Here is a 17,375-nt window from a genome sequence, read left to right as displayed (position 1 = left end):
TCATCTTCTGGATCATCCAAATGCTCTCTAGCAAACTTCAGACGGGCCCGGACACGTAGTGGCTTAAGCAGGGGGACACTCCTGGCACTGCAGGATTTGAGACCCTGGCGGTGTAATGTGTTACTGATGTAGCCTTTGTTACTTTGGTCCCAGCTCTCTGCAGGTCATTCACTAGGCCCCCCCCCGTGTGGTTCTGGGATTTTTGCTCACCATTCTTGTGATCATTTTGTCCCCACGGGGTGAGATCTTGCGTGGAGCCCCAGATCGAGGTAGATGATCAGTGGTCTTGTATGTCTTCCATTTTCTAATAATTGCTCCCACAGTTGATTTTTTTCACACCAAGCTGCTTACCTATTGCAGATTCAGTCTTCCCAGCCTGGTGCAGGTCTACAATTTTGTTTCTGGTGTCCTTTGACATGGACATGGAGGTGGAGGAGGAGGCATGTCCATCGATAAACCGGATTCTGTGTAGGAAGCAGAGACTGGGTTAAAATAGGGCTTCAGAAGGGAAACATGGAAGGAAGGGGAGATCCGGTAGTGAGGGGAAAGCTGGAGACGGTAGGTGACTGTTTTGAACTGACGGGTGATAGTGAACGGTCCAACATATCTGAGACTCAGCTTGTGGCAGATGCATATCTCGGGTGGATAGCCATTGTCCTGGAGTGTACAGCATCCAGGAGGAATCTCCTGACCAGGGGAACAAGGGAGGTTGATAGCCGAGTACGCAATGAAATGCGAATGCAAGCCGAAGGGCATGACTCGATATTCATAGTGTCCACTGGGTGTGAGGCAGGCGGTCTTCCACTCGTCTCCAGCACAAATCCGGATCAGGTTGTACGTACTCCTGAGGTCTAGTTTGGAAAATACAGTGGTGTGACAGAGTTGTTTTAGGGAAGCCGGGATCAGAGGAAGTGGGTAGGTGAAGCGCTTGGTTTGGAGGTTCAGGGTCCGGTCATCGATGCACGGCCTTAGACTCCCATCCTTCTTCCCAACACAGAAAAAACTGGAAGCGGCAGGTGAAGTAGATGGTCAGATAAATACCTGGTTTAATGCCTCCTCAACATATTCCATAATGACCATCTGTTCCGGGATCCTCAGTGAGTAGATTCTCCCTTAAGGCGGTATCGCCCCAGGCAGCAGCTCAATGGCGCAGTCCCATGGCTGGTTAGGAGCAAGTTTCTTAGCCCGACATTTAGAGAAAAGAAATCCTGGATCGACCCATATTCTCCGGGGATCTGGGTTGGGATTACCTCCTCTGGGTTTTCAATAAAGTTGACCCGAACAGGGAGATTTGCAGAATTCAAGCAGGGCAGAATAATCCATGGGCAGACAGGATCCTTTGCAATTTTCTCCCAAATGGAGAATTGACCAGTTTGCCAAGGCTTGATGGAGAAGAAGCCAGGGCCATCCCAAGACGAGATATGAGGTGGAGCCCTCAGGAACCCTAGAACATGATCTCCTCTGAATGGTGGGACCCGATCTTTAGAGTGACCCGAGGTGAGTGGAAACAGATCCGGCCTCTTCCTAACGGTTTCCCAAGAATGTCTTGTATGAACATGGTGCTTTGGTTCCTTTTTCTTCTGAGCCCAAGTGAGGTTAGCAAAGCCAAAGAGATAAAATGTCCTGCAGCTCCGGAGTCAATCAAAGCTTCAGCTGAAAGAGACACATTAAGGGCAGCAACTACTACATCGGTATGAGCCAGAGAGGAAACAGATGCGGCTGTATGACTCGTACTTACCACGGGTCGCATGGGACAGATCGGGAAGCTGGCTATACAGTGTCTAGGTGCTCCATAATACAAACAAAGGTTAAGATTGCGTCTGCGAACCCGTTCTTCAGCAGAGAGATGGAAGCGACCCAGTTGCTTGGGCTCAGGTTGTGGAGAGCAGCTCACAGCAGGTGTAGGCGGGGATGGAGGAGATACAGGGGTTGTTGTTGGGTACAGGCATACAGGCGCTGAGCTATCCGAGATGAGAGTTGAATCAGCGCTTCTAAACCAACTGTCATCAAACATGGCCATCTTTGAACGAATCACAGGGATCAAGCCCTGTCGATATACTGAAATTAGGGCTGCTTCATTCCATCCACTGCCGGCGGCCAAGGTTCGAAATTGGATGGCATAATCAGCCACTGAAGAGCAACCATGCCGTAAACTCAGCTACCGGTCATGCACGGAGAGATGGTCCGCGGTCTGGCCGAAGATTTCCCGGAGTTGTTGCAGGAACAGAGTGAGTGTGGAAATCAACGGTCCTCCAGCCTACCAGATACCTTTGGCCAAGTTCAGAGCATTTCCACTTAGTAGAGAGATAATGAAAATGATCTTTGCTTTTTCGATAGGAACAGTCCTGGGTGCATCTGGAAATATAACTCACACTGCAGGCAGAACCCACTGCACTCCTCCACTGATCCTGAGAATCAGTGAGGTATTGCCATGGAACTCATGCTGGACTGAGGTGGGGGGAGTTGAGTGCGCAGGAGTTGGAGAAGTTTTTGTAGGTCAAATGTTCTGTCACGCATTTGGTAAAAGAGTAATCCAAACGGGAATTGGGAATATCGAGAGTGGAACTATAACCATATAACAGAAAACAGTTTACGACTATCAACACTCGACGAAGTACTGAAGCAAAAGGTGGGGGTATACATACTGTAGAGTCCGGTAATGAGATGCGGGTGTGTGTGATCAGTAATCAGGGGAGTGCGAGCGGGATAGTCCGTGAGTGAGTAACGATGCAGGGGGCGTGGTTGGTGAGGGAGAATCCGGCGTCGTTACAATCTTGATATAAGAAATTTAATTGCAACTTGTAAAAAACATAATTCTTGATAAATCAGCTTGCCATAAACGTTTGTGGGTTTCGGGGGGGTTGGTTTGCACGTGCGCAGAAAAAATAAGTTGATTTAAAATTTCATGGCATCAACACATCTCAAAAATGTTTTCCAAAAAGAACTTCAAATTTGATTCGTCTGACCACAGAACAGTTTTCCACTTTGCCACAGTCCATTTTAAATGAGCCTTGGCCCAGATAAAACACCTGCGCTTCTGGATCATGTTTATGGATCATGGCTTCTTTTTTGACCTATAGAGTTTTAGCCGGCAACGGCGAATGGCACGGTGGATTGTGTTCACCGACAATGTTTTCTGGAAGTTTTCCTGAGCCCATGTTGTGATTTCAATTACAGTTGCGTTCCTGTATGTGATGCAGTGCCGTCTAAGGGCCCGAAGATCACGGGCATCCAGTATGGTTTTCCGGCCTTGTACATTTAACTTTTCTGGCCTCTTATTGCTACATGTCCCAAATTTTTGGAATGTGTAGCTCTTATGAAATCCAAAATGAGCCAATATTTGGCATGACATTTAAAAATGTCTCACTTTCAACATTTGATATGTTATCTATATTCTATTGTGAATAAAAAATAAGTTTGAGATTTGTAAATTATTCCATTCCTTGTTTACTCACAATTTGTGGAATTGGGTTTGTACGTCAGTTCGTGGTATGATTTGACCCGGACCGCCCAAATGTATTTGCAAGTATGGTAGACATACCTGTCAATACAATTGTAAAATTAAATCACTTTACAAAAATGTTGAAATTAGTAACTTTGTATTTGTACCTATTCTACTATTGCTCATTTATGACATATCGCTTATTGCTCGTGGAACTGTTTATAAGTCACTTTGGATAAAAGCGTCTGCTAAATGTAAATGTAAATTGAATTGCTTTGGAACCTGATGTTCCAAATATGGTAGATATCCATTTCTGTCACGCACTTGCAGTATTCGACCAATCACTACGCAGTGGTTAATTGGCCAATCATAGCACACTTCGGTTTTCAGAGCGATGAGCTTTGGGTTAAAGAGGAGATACAAACATGCACAGTATGTGGAAAATACAGCGTTTTTAACATTTACATTTAGTCATTTAGCAGACGCTTTTATCCAAAGCGATTTACACAGAGTTTGGGGAGCGATAGTCAGAAGCATTATATCATACAAAGATCAATAGTACAATAGGTGCTTATATAAAGTTACTAGTTTCAACGAAAGCTAGACCACTACCTGTTGAGAGAAGAGGGTTAGTTTACGTTATGTTTTTTATATATGTTTTTCATTTGTTTGTCAGGTATTCACCAAAGAGGTGTGTTTTAAGTAGTTTTTTGAAGGTTGTGAGAGATGTGGTTGACCGGACCGCGTTAGGAAGAATGTTCCACCAGGAAGGAGTTGTGAAGGAGAATGAGTGGGAAAGGGATTTAGTGCCCTTATGAGAAGGCATTACAAGGCGCCGCTCATTTTCTGAAAGCAGGGTTCTTGATGGGGTGTAGGAGTGTAGTAGGGTGTGAAAGTATGCCGGTGCAGATCCAGTGATATGCAAACATCAGTGACTTGAATCTGATCCGGGTTTCAACCGGCAGCCAGTGAAGAAAGATGAAAAAGGAGTGTCACATGAGCCCTTTTGGGCTGTTGGAAGATGAGGCGTGCTGCTGCGTTTTAAACCAGCTGAAGTGGTTTGATAGCCTTTGCAGGAAGACCAGCAAGTGGGGTGTGCCGGAAACACGAGTAGTTCTGTCTTGGCCGGGTTCAGCTGCAGGTGATGCTCTTTCATCCAAGCTGAGATGTCATCTAGGCAGGCTGCTTTGCGAGCTGCTGCAGTGGTATCGTCTGGGTGAAACGAGATATAGATTTGGGTGTCATCAGCATAACAGTGATACAAGAAGCCGTGTGCCCGTATGATGGGTCCTAAGGATGTCATGTAGATGGAAAAAGCACTGATCCCTGAGGGACCCCAGTGATCATATGGTGAGCAGCGGACAGCGAAGCCAGACTGCTTGTCATCCAGTAGACTTTTCTGGGATAGGTAGCAGGAAACTTGGTTGAAAACTACCCTTTCAAAAGTTTTCGCAACAAAAGGGAGGAGAGAGACAGGTCTGTAACTGTCTGTAATACTAGGGTCCAATGTGGGTTTCTTGAGTAGTGGCGTGACCTGGGCCTGTTTGAATGTGGATGGAAAAGTGCCGGTGAGCAAAGCGGACAGGTGGTGGGGTGGCGAGAGAAAAGTCAGGTGACTTCAGTGTCAGACAGTGGGGTGAAAGAGGAGAGTTCGGTGTTAGAAGTGAGGGTAGTGTGTACCGAGGTCTGCGGTGCTGAGAATTGTTTGCTGATGGCTGATGTTTCTCAGTCAAAAATACCGCAAAGTCCTCAGCAGTCAAAGAGGTAGTGGGCAGAGGAGGAGGGGGGCAAGGAAGAGAGTTAAAGGTCTTAAAAAGCTGCTGAGTGTTAGGTGCATTGCTCACCTTGGTGGTATAAAAATATGTTTTCGCCATGGTAACACTAGCAGAGAAAGAGGAGAGTAGTGATTGGTTGGCCCCTTGTGCCATTTCTTTTCAGCAGCCCTGAGTGTACTCCGTTGTTCACGGAGGATGTCAGACATCCAGGGGAAGGAGGGGGTGGCAGGAGCTGGTCTGGAGGACAGAGGACAGAGATTATCTAGACAGGATGTAAGTGTAGAGCATAAGGTGTCTGTGGCAGTGTCAGCATCTAGAGATGCAAAGTTGGAGGGAAGAGAGGATGTCACTTTAGCAGAGAGGGTGCTAGGGGAGAGAGAGCGAAGGTTCCGTCTAAAATAAACATGGGTGTTTTTTTTATGTAATCCATGTAGGGAGGAGCATATTGAAAGAGACGAAGAAGTGGTCAGAAATGTGAAGAGGTGTGACTTTAATATTCGTTTTTAACCTTAAATCATGTAGACACATTGCATGAATAGTGTATTAGACCATAAAATTAGACCTTTCCTATCGGAGCACTCTACGCAAGTCCTAGTCCAGGCTCTTTTCCTGTCCAAACTGGATTATTGCAATGCGCTTCTGGCTGGACTTCCTGCTTGCATAATCAAACCTCTCCAGATGATCCAGAATGCGGCGCAAGAGTGGTCTTCAATGAACCGAAGAGAGCTCATGTAACTCCGCTCTTCATCAGGTTACACTGGCTCCCTGTTGCCGCCCGCATAAAGTTCAAAGCTATGCTCCTGGCCTACAAGACCAACACCGGATCTGCACCATCGTATCTCCACTCGCTAATGCAGATCTATGTTCCTGCCAGATCACTGCGGTCTGCAAAGGAACAACGACTAGTGGTACCATCCCAAAAAGGAAAGAAGTCACTCTCCCGTACCTTCTCTGGATCTGTTCCACATTGGTGGAATGATCTACCAGCTGCTACAAGATCAGCAGACTCGGTTGCCATCTTTAAAAAACGCATCTCTTCCGTCAACACGTCGCTGATTGATTTATCCTAATTCTCTTCCCTTTCCTTCTTTAAAAGAAAAAAAAATCACTAACCTCACTATTCTTAGCTTTGTATACTGTGCTAGGCTTTAATGGACTAGTTTGATGCACTTATGTATTTTGTTGCCTATGATGTTATAATTGCTTCCAATGTTTCCTCATCTGTAAGTCGCTTTGGATAAAAGCGTCTGCAAAATAACTAAATGTAAATGTAAATGCATGAAACAAACGGTAATATTTGTTTTAGCTATGTCATATGACCCCTTATCCTTGTCATGAATAAGGTTTGTTGTTCTGCTCATGTAGATGAAGTCTGTCACGAGGTAACCTGTGACCGCGTTGAGACTTAATTCACACATCCATATACCGCACACACATAGACTGCACGTTATGACTGTCTGTTTGCCGACACCGTACATCATAGTTACACAGATCGGTGTAGCGGTTCTATGTATTCTGTGTTTATATTAGTTGAAGTGTTTATGTGATTAATTTAAGTACCTTAGGGGATATGTTGCTTGTTTATCATGTTAGCAACTTGAATCCTACTCTGTTATGAGATTTTGTTTGTTAACTCTTCCATGTGTAAGAAATAACCACAAAACCACGTACATTGCTTTACAAGATTTATTAAAATATTTGCCATAATTACAGGACAACACTTAGCCGTTTTAAGATCCATGTTGCAAAGCCTGTACAGCTATCCGTTTGAGATATTTATAGGTAGGGTTACGGGTGGTGTGTGATGTCATTGAATGTTCCATGGTTATTGGAGAATAACCAAATGAAAACGTATGTTTAGTTTATGTGTATATGCATTTATATAATATTTATGTAAATCTGAGCGGTGAAGTTATGAAATGTACTTACCTGTAGGATGGTACGATCCGGGGAGGGAGTAGTCAAGCCTATAAATGGTGCCAGAATACAGTGTAGAGTAGTCTGATGCACTGCTTGTTGACAGATGGTCAGATCTCTTTGACATGGGGTTGTGCTGTTAGGACTCTGTCCTTCCTGTCTCGTGATTTCTAGCTCCCTGGGCAGAGTCATGACATTGCCATCTTTTATGGGTCACTGTTATGTGTGGAGACACGTGGCTTTATATTGTTACTTGGCGCCACGTGTCTTCCTGTTATGTCTCTCAGCCCCACCCTCCTATCTCCTGTAATTTTCTTGTTAGGATCTCATTCCCATCACCTGTTGTGTTTCACTCTCGTTAGGGTTTCAGTCCAATCACCTGTCACCACTCTCCCCATGTATATACTCCTCGTTAGTGTCTCCCTTTATATAGTCCCAGTTTCCCTCTGTTCAGTGTCGGTGCATTGTTTATGTTTGTTCTCTACACTTGATGGCTTGCGCTCACGGTAGTATCCCCGGTTTAGCGTGTTGTTGGATTACCCGTTTCAGTTTAGTGAACATATTTTATTTTTTCTAAGACCCTTGTTTTGTCCCCCTCGTGGGAATTGTTTGTTTTCTAGTGTTTGTTTGCTAGTTTTTTTGTGCATGTTTTCCCCATTGTGGGTTTTTGATTTAATCAAATCCACCGGGAGCATCCTAACAAAGTTTGTTTTGTGTCTCTTCAGGTTGAATTCTTGTAGTATCACAGCAGAAGGTTGTGCTGCTCTCACAGCAGCTTTACATGTAAATCCATCTCATGTGAAAGAGCTGAATCTGAGTGGAAATACACTTGGAGACTCAGGAGTCAAGAACATCTCTCATCTGATGAAGAACTCACAGTGTACACTGAAGAAACTCAAGTATGTATCTTCATGCATGTATATTTCTCCTGGTTAAAGAGGACCTTTCTGCTTTTTATTTTTTTAATTAATTTAATCAAATCAGTCACAAAAGCGTTCGTTAAAAGGTTTTAATTTCTGAAGATGAATCGTTTGGACAATTTCATGTCTAGCCTACACTCTAAAAACAGTTGTGCTAAAAACAAAACATTTTGTGTTCAGTTAAGGACAACCCATTGATGTATTTATACGGTATATGAACCACATAAATGTAGTATGAATGATATTTGCGTTTCAATAATAATATTTTACTTCCCTTTACGTTATACTTTCAATCAATTATGTCATAAAAACCCACAGATTCTATTTACATGACTAATTGCTATAATGACAATAGATCCTATTTTTTATAACTGTATCACATTATCAAAAGAAAAGTATTTTTCATTGAAATGATAGTAACTTAATTTACTCTCACTTAGTGATTCTTTACCTGCAATAGACAGTAAGAAAACAACCCATTCCTAATTGAAAAGCATTAATGGTTAACCCAGCAATAAACACTTTATACATGATTTATCTATTCAATACAACATAATCTTGCATGAGATAATTGCACATTCAAATAACATGTATTGTATATTTTGTGTATATTGTTATTATTAATATAATTTTCCTTAAAGTATTTTCTATATCTTCCTGTTTACTTATCCTATGTTTTATTATTTTATAATAAAAATAAAGTTCTTACTGATGTCCTTCTGAAAATGAACGTTCAAAAGGGATTTGAAAGTGCAGAGTTTGTTAAGATGAGGCGTTGTAGTTGCTTTAATATGATCAATATCAGATGAAGCAATGTGTTATTTGATTTGGAAGCGGAGGATTGTCCCGCTTATGGTCACTTGCTGAGTTTAAGAGAAGTTAAAGCTGTTATTATTGTTTACAGTAGCCTACAATATTTGATCAGACGAGTGAAAAAGTTCTTGCACTTCATCCGCTTTAAATGTGACACAGAGCTAGAGTAGAGCCATACGATTGCATATATTTGAACAAATTATAGCCTTTATTTAGAAAGAGAGAAGCGTGAATCACCTGCACGGTGCGTCTCTACCTAGTGAAGCTGCGAGAGTCCAGAAGGTCAAGAACCGCGATGGTCAATCTGCGTTTTTATTATCCAACTTAGGCCTGAATTGATCCTTCGGCCACTCATTTCAGAATGGATACAGCGGAGTAGAATATGTGTAATATAATGCGTTTTTTTTAAACAGCAAACATGAACATTGCAGGCCAACCCGGAATGTATTTTTAAATATGAAATAAAATAAACGTTTGTCTTTTTTATAAGTTCTATTGCGTTTTATGAAGTTTGAGTTGCCTCATGCGATTCCAGTTGCATCAACGCTTACTGGCTTTTGGGTTACAATAGGGGAACTTCAGGGAACTAATGTTTCAGTGTACTGGAAGATTTTGTGACTATCCGACTATCTAATCGAAAACATTACGCTCAAAACATTTTCATGTTTTATTATAAAAAAATTGTTGCCATTGTAATGGTTAACTTGATAGACAAAATAAGTCTTTTAAACCTTTGTTAATCACAGAGTTTATTTTCTTTGATCTTTCAAAAGTCTACCCAGTATTGCAGATGAGCAAACAATCCCAAATATATTTCTTTCATATGTAAATGCAAACATCAAATAGATGTACGTGTGCTTTCAGGTTATGGGAAGATCCATTAGCATGATCTATCAGTACACTCCTAATATAATTTTTCTTAGAAATAAATAAACAGATGTGCTACTTTTGCAGTTTGGCTTGTGACTGCAACACAAAAGGGTGAACAAGAAACAAATAAAGCAAAAATGTTTATAATAACATTCTGGTGAAAAAAACACGGACAACACAAAAACATTTAAACGCTGATCAGTTTGTCCAGAAGGTAAAAGAAAGAGTTTCATGTATTGATATATGTTGATGTAAGGAGTTCTAAGGCACCTGCCCACATACCCATACCTGCAAAGTCCAGGACAGAAATAATCCAACCAACACACAGACTAGGGAATTTAAATGACCCCATCAAGCACATGTGTTCCCAAAAACCCTAATCATTGATGGACAACGAAAAAAAAGACAGAACATAACATGGCAAGACCTTGACAGCTCTTATGAACTAATGACAATCTTTCTGTTTTCTAGTCTGTCTGAGTGCAGAATAACAGAAGAAGGTTACAGATGTTTGGCTGAAGCTGTGAGATCAAACCCTTCACATCTGATAGAGCTGGATCTCACTGGAAATGATCCTGGACCATCAGGAGTCAAACTCATATTTCAGTTAATACAAGACACAAACTGTGCACTGAAGACTGTGAGGTGAGATGTGTGAACTAAATGAGAGAGCAGTGATTCAGCAAAGGCTTATGCCATGGTCATTTAACAAATCAAAAATAATTTAAAGTGGTTAATGATGCAGTACAAGGAGAGAGAGAGAGAGAGAGAGAGAGAGAGAGAGAGGCCTTCGTCCCGCCTACCTCACTACACTGTGCATTTAACAGTTTTCATGCACACCTTTAGAATTGACTATTCAGACAGACCTCAGCACAATTCAAATCAAATGGTTTTCATCTGCATCAGCTGCTGGAGCTTTATTGAAAAAACATTGTCTATGATTTTTTAGTCATTTAAATTCTGCCTGTTTTTCTGCAGATTTTTGAGAAATCCTTCTGCAGTCGAAGCCTTTGAGTATCTGAGGGGATCTCTTGGTAAAGACCCTTTACTCCAGAGAGAAGTGAATCTGAAGGATCATAAACTAGACGAGTCAGGAGTGAAACAGATCTCTGATCTACTGAAGGATAAACACTGTCAACTCAACACACTCACGTGAGGATTTTCTATAAAGTTTTTATACATGGTGTTCTATTCAGCATAGACAGAAATGACTGTACATTTGAGAGGGTTTAGAGAATATTGTGGTTTCTTATTTAACATCCGTTCCCTGATGAGAGCGAGACATGTCAATGTAGTACACGAGGGATTTGTCCCAAAGAGCCCTTATCTTTTGAATAAGGTCTGATAACTGGGCTAAATTGATTAAATAGTTATTTATTTTCAAAAAACATAGAGTCCGGACCTCCGTTTGGAAGAAAATATAAAGAGCAAACCTCTTGGAGCTTTACTTGAATACCCCTGTGCTAGACGCTTCAGGTTTATGTCCTAATATGGACACTTTGTCATTTACCTGAAACGGACGAATGATCAAATATGATCACACCAATATTCAGCCACAATGTTCACTAATCTCTAGACATCCTACACAAATAACATCCATCTCAACATTAAACACAACTATTCAGAAATATAATGTGTGAGTTTCATTATCTCATCATTGTTCTTTTTGATGATATTTACATGTTTGTGGGATAAGATATGAGAGCTGATCCGTGTTTCCACAACTCCAGAATTACGCTGAAGTTTAAAACACCTTCGGCAACTCCTGATTGGTCACATGACATGATGTCACTATTTGTGACCTAGACTGATTGGTCGATTAGATGACTAAATATGGTAACTTGCCCGTTAAAGGGTTAACATGAGTCCTTTTGTGTCTCTTCAGGTTGAATTGTTGTAGTATCACAGCTGAAGGTTGTGTTGCTCTCACAGCAGCTTTACATGTAAATCCATCACATGTGAAAGATCTGAATCTGAGTGGAAATCCACTTGGAGACTCAGGAATCAAGAACATCGCTGATCTGATGAAGAACTCACAGTGTACACTGAAGAAACTCAAGTATGTGTTTTCATTCATGTTCATTTATTCTTAATGCATGTATGGGAATGTTTCTGCACTGGTGAGATTTACCATTATATAAAATAGAAAAATAAAATATTAATCTTTTGTCTAGTCTGTCTGAGTGCAGTATAACAGAAGAAGGTTACAGATGTTTGGCTGAAGCTGTGAGATCAAACCCTTCACATCTGATAGAACTGGATCTCACTGGAAATGATCCTGGACCATCAGGAGTCAAACTCATCTGTGATTTAATACAAGACACAAACTGTGCACTGAACACTGTGAGGTGAGGACTGCTTTTAAACATTAAACATTAGTCACAAATGTGAAGTTTACTTTATGAAACTAGGTTGATCAGACAGTGTGTAGCTGCAATATTTATTAGAAGGACGAGAGGAGGAATCTACTGAATTGTAAGTCAAAGAAGAAAATGATTTGCATTAGTTTAGTAAGAACTTTTGTCAGAAAACAAATCAATACTGTAACGCAGTTTAATTAAATAGACAAACAATAAAACAAATTTAAAATGGCAGCAGCTCCTTCATGGTCGACTGTTGGCCACACAAACATAATAAACCACAACATAAAGTCCTGTTGTTGCTCGTCTCTAATGCTTTAGGAGCTCCTCCGTCAGAGATGTGAGACACTCGTTCTCACTCGCGTCGTCACCGGCCTTGCACCGTCACCGGCCTCTCACCGTCACCGGCCTCGCACCGTCACCGGCCTCGCACCGTCACCGGCCTCGCACCGTCACCGGCCTCGCACCGTCACCGGCCTCGCACCGTCACCGGCCTCGCACCGTCACCGGCCTCGCAACGTCACCGGCCTCGCAACGTCACCGGCCTCGCACCGTCACCGGCCTCTCACCGTCACCGGCCTCGCAGCGTCACCGGCCTCGCACCGTTCCCTCTCGGCTCTCGTCCCGCCCTGCTCGCCACAAATACAATCATTTAGAAGAATTTGTCATTTCATTATTAATTTAGAATATAATGAATAATTATGCTATATGCTTGTGGAGGCTCTTGGTTTATCACAAATCATTATTATTATTCACTTAAAGTATTGGCTGTCTTTTGTCATAGCTGTTTATAGTTTGCCTTCCTTTCTTCTTTCCTCTATGGGAAACTTGAAGGATGAACGCTCATGTGCTTCTTTACTAGAATGAGCTTCTCTCCATATAAGTGTGGATTTATGTTCAGACTAAAAGTTTATTACCACTGTTTCTGAGTGAATTCAAGCGTCTTATTCAAATATTGTGTGCAGTGGAAAGGCAGCTTATAACACACAGAACTCTTGAAACTCTGTCAGAACTCTGTTGTCTCCAGTTTCACTGCAGTAAATATGAAAACTGCACCGGAGCTTTAAAGAATGATGTGAACTATAAGAGACATCATGATAACATATGATGTGAACTGATCTTCTGTCTGTAGATTCTTGAAGAATCCAAAAGCAGAAGCAGCTTGTGTTTATCTGACTGGTGTTCTTGGTGTGAATCCATTACTGCTAAAAGATCTGAATCTGAGTCACAATAAACTGGGAGATCTGGATGGAGAGAAACTCTCGGCTCTATTGATGGACTCTCATAGTAAAGTGGAGAAAATCACGTGAGTTTCATATATACAGTATAAGACACCTTCATACATGTGTGTGTTATAAAGATCTGATGATGATGTTATTGTGTTTAGATTGAATAACTGTGAGCCGACAGAGAAACAGTGTTCAGCTGTAGCTGCTGTTCTCTCCTGTAAAACCCTCGTGAGAGAGATGAATCTGAACAACAGTCGTCTGATGGATTCAGGACTCAAACGCATCTGTGACAAACTGAAGAATCCTCAGTGTCAACTCCACATACTCAAGTGAGTTCAGCGATCACATCATCATACACACTCCACAGAACACAACAAACATGACAATATTATACATGCGGTGATAATGTACAAATAAAAAATGTAAATGTAAAATGCTCTAAATGTAGGATGAGATTCAGAACCAAGTGAAATCAAAGAAAACATCATAAGTGTCTCATAAGACAACACTTGTGTACAGTTGTTCATGAATCCGGTCCAATAAGTGATCAATCCTTTAATACAAGAAATTTCAAAATCATTTAAATTCAGTTTTATTTATAAAGAGCTTCACAGTGTGCATTGTTCAAGGCAGCATTACAGGAGAAGATAAAAATTAAAACAGAAAAACACATAAAAGGTAAAACACAGTACAGCGCATGGTGTTAGTAGAACAAGCTAAATCATTCTAATAAAGCGATGTTAACAGAACTTACTGAACCTTTAAGCTTATCTACTATCAGCAGTCTCCTGGTGAGCAAGCCATCACGGCCCTGTGGTGAGGAACCCAAACTCCAATGATAAATAAATGGAGAAAAATCCTCAGGAGAAACCAGACTCAGTCAGGAGGACCAGATCTCCTCTGATGTGTCACGGATGCACTCAGTGACTTTAATTAAGAGTTACTGAGTAAATGTTTATGAATAAATAAAACTAAATTACAAAACTTTTGTACTGTGTTTTCTAGACTATCTGAGTGCAGTATAACAGAAGAAGGTTACAGATGTTTGGCTGAAGCTGTGAGATCAAACCCTTCACATCTGATAGAGCTGGATCTCACTGGAAATGATCCTGGACCATCAGGAGTCAAACTCATCTATCAGTTAATAGACGACACAAACTGTGCACTGAACACTGTGAGGTGAGATGTGTTAAAATAAGAATTAGACTAATAAAACTTGAATATGTGTTTGAGGTTTGCTTTTATTCTTTATTCTTCATTATTGCAATACAAGGTTATCACAATAGATGTTTATTAATAATGACACTGTTATCTTCTGTCTGCAGGTTATTGAAGAGTTCATCTGCAGTCGAAGCCTTTGAGTATCTAAAGACTCTTGGTATAAACCCTTTACTCCAGAGAGAAGTGAATCTGAAGGATCATAAACTAGACGAGTCAAGAGTGAAACAGATCTCTGATCTACTGAAGGATAAACACTGTCAACTCAACGCATTCACGTGAGGATTTGATCTTTATTTATTGTCTCTTTAAAACAAGGATGTATGTGGACATATACATGCAGTATCTTATTCAACCTCGACAGGAAACTAAAGTACAGTTCATGTCAGAATTCATTGTTTGTCGATTTATGTTATTTAATTCAGATTTTTGCCAGAGATTTGAGAAATATGAGATATTATGATGATTCTGTGTGTTTGATAAATGGCATATATTATGTCAAAGAAGAAAAAAGACAGAAAGGATTAGTGGGTTTATTATTATCGTATTTGCAGCTGGTTTTTATTATTCATCTTTTACTGAAACATGTTTGTAATAACAATAGTTTTTTGATTGTTGATATGTTTCTCTTGTCTAATGTTTCAGACTGAGGGATTGTGGTCTAACAGAAGAAAGTTGTACAGCTTTAGCTTCAGTTTTAAGCTCAATCTCCAGTGTGAAAGAGCTTGACATGAGCAACAATAATCTACTGGATTCAGGAGTGAAGAAACTACAGAAAGGACTTGAACATACCAACTGCAGACTGAAGAAACTCAGGTAACTACATTAAGAGAAGTAGATGTTTAGCTTTCTTTATTAATACAGAAATTATTCATTGTTGTTGTTGATTCTCTCAACAGTAGTAAGGAATATTGTGTTTCTCTAGTCAAGTCAAGTCAAGTCAAGTCAGCTTTATTTATATAGCGCTTTTTACAATTTTCATTGTTACAAAGCAGCTGTACAAGAAAAATTGACTATAAGTAAAACATAAAAGGTTATGGAATTCAAAACACATGTCAAATATCAGACACACAATAAATTCCTATATGCAGTGTTAATTAAATAAGACAACCAAATTCTAGCAGCCCCCCCGGCCAGGCAAAACAGTGCAAAACAGTATGCAAACGGTGGCGAGGAACCCAAAACTCCATTGGAGGAGAAAAAAAACCTCGGAGGGAAACCAGGCCTAACCAGGGGATTCCAGTTCCCCTCTGGCAAAAACGGCAGCCTCTGCACAAGCTCAACAGTGCTTGCACAACAAGGCGAAAATAAAAAATAAAAAATTAGATTTAAAATTATCATTAATAATCTAATAGTGGCTGAAGTTTTGTAGGGACGTCACTTCCTTCGTCCAGCATTTGTCAGGTCTAGGAATGGATTGCGCCCTGCCAGCTCCGCTCTTGTAACCTTGGAACAATGAGACAAGACTGGCTGAGAGTAGAGTACTGTTCTGCACTCTTTGATGCAACAAATGCATCAGTTGTTATTGGAAGTGTCCCTGGTTCCGGTTGATTTAACTAGTGCAGCCTAGATCTTTGAAATACATATATTATGATTATCTAGTGTATGCAAGATTAAAAAGATGCGTCTTTAGTCTAGATTTAAACTGACAGAGTGTGTCCGCCTCCCGGACATTGCAGGGAAGACTGTTCCAAAGTTTAGGCGCTAGATAAGAAAAGGATCTGCCGCCTGCACTTGATTTTGAAATTCTAGGTATTACCAACTGACCTGACGCCTGAGAGCGTAGTGCACGTGATGGACTATAATACGTTAGAAGTTCTCTCAAGTAGTGAGGGCTAAACCATGCAAGGCTTTATAGGTAATAAGCAAGATTTTAAAGTTTATGCGATGCTTTATAGGTAACCAGTGCAAGGTTGACAGAACCGGGCTAATATGCTCATACTTTTTTGTACGTGTAAGAACTCGAGCTGCCGCATTTTGGACCAGTTGGAGTTTTTGTAATAGGCCTGCAGGGCAACCACCTAATAGTGCATTACAGTAATCTAGTCTTGATGTCATAAAGGCATGTATAAGCTTCTCCGCATCTGATGATGACAGCATATGACGTAATTTAGATATATTTTTAAGATGGAAAAACGCAATCTTACAGGTTTTGGCGACCTGGTTCTCAAATGACAGAGTACTGTCGAATATAAAGCCAAGATTCTTAGCTGAAGATGAGGGTTTTATGGAACATCCATCAATAGTTAAGCAGTATTCTTGGTTGTTACGTAGGGCGGTTTTCGGTCCGATAAGTAACACTTCAGTTTTGTCCGAGTTCAGTAATAAAAAATTGCTACTCATCCACTTTTTTATATCGACAATGCATTCCACTATTCGATGGAATTGCTGTGTTTCGTGAGGCTTCGAGGAAATATAAAGTTGCGTATCATCAGCATAGCAGTGAAAGCTTATTCCGTGTCGCTTTATTATATCTCCTAGGGGTAACATGTATAATGGGAAGAGCATTGGCCCTAGTACTGAGCCCTGTGGTACACCGTACTGGACTTGCGATTTTGCGTGATACCTCATTGTTTATTTTTACATATTGGAAACGGTCGCATAAATAAGATCTAAGCCATTTCAAAGCTATTTCCTTAATACCGACATCATTTTCAAGTCTATGTAGGAGCATGCTGTGGTCAATGGTGTCGAATGGAGCACTAAGATCTAGCAGCACCAATAAGGAGATACAACCTCGGTCGGACGCCATAAACAGATCATTTGTAACTCTAATCAGAGCAGTCTCTGTACTGTAATGTGCTCTAAATCCAGACTGGAAATCTTCATTA

General features: G+C 40.9%; 1 protein-coding gene across 1 annotated transcript in view; it reads left to right on the top strand.

Annotated features, from left to right (window-relative positions):
• The window catches only part of LOC306895608 (uncharacterized protein), a 59,067-nt gene that overhangs the window by 27,869 nt on the left and 13,823 nt on the right, over positions 1 to 17,375 (top strand). The window contains exons 16-25 of the mRNA XM_079458978.1: positions 7,860 to 8,033; positions 10,209 to 10,382; positions 10,716 to 10,889; positions 11,623 to 11,796; positions 11,912 to 12,085; positions 13,230 to 13,403; positions 13,485 to 13,655; positions 14,332 to 14,505; positions 14,652 to 14,822; positions 15,190 to 15,360. Coding sequence (XP_079315104.1) covers positions 7,860 to 8,033; positions 10,209 to 10,382; positions 10,716 to 10,889; positions 11,623 to 11,796; positions 11,912 to 12,085; positions 13,230 to 13,403; positions 13,485 to 13,655; positions 14,332 to 14,505; positions 14,652 to 14,822; positions 15,190 to 15,360 — 1,731 coding nt within the window. The remainder of the gene's footprint in view (positions 1 to 7,859; positions 8,034 to 10,208; positions 10,383 to 10,715; positions 10,890 to 11,622; positions 11,797 to 11,911; positions 12,086 to 13,229; positions 13,404 to 13,484; positions 13,656 to 14,331; positions 14,506 to 14,651; positions 14,823 to 15,189; positions 15,361 to 17,375) is intronic.

This window comes from Barbatula barbatula (genome assembly GCF_947034865.1).
Source record: "Barbatula barbatula genome assembly, chromosome: 6".
NCBI classification, from domain to species: domain Eukaryota; kingdom Metazoa; phylum Chordata; class Actinopteri; order Cypriniformes; family Nemacheilidae; genus Barbatula; species Barbatula barbatula.
Note: the sequence above shows the minus strand (reverse complement) of the source record. Positions and strands in the feature narration are given on the sequence as shown.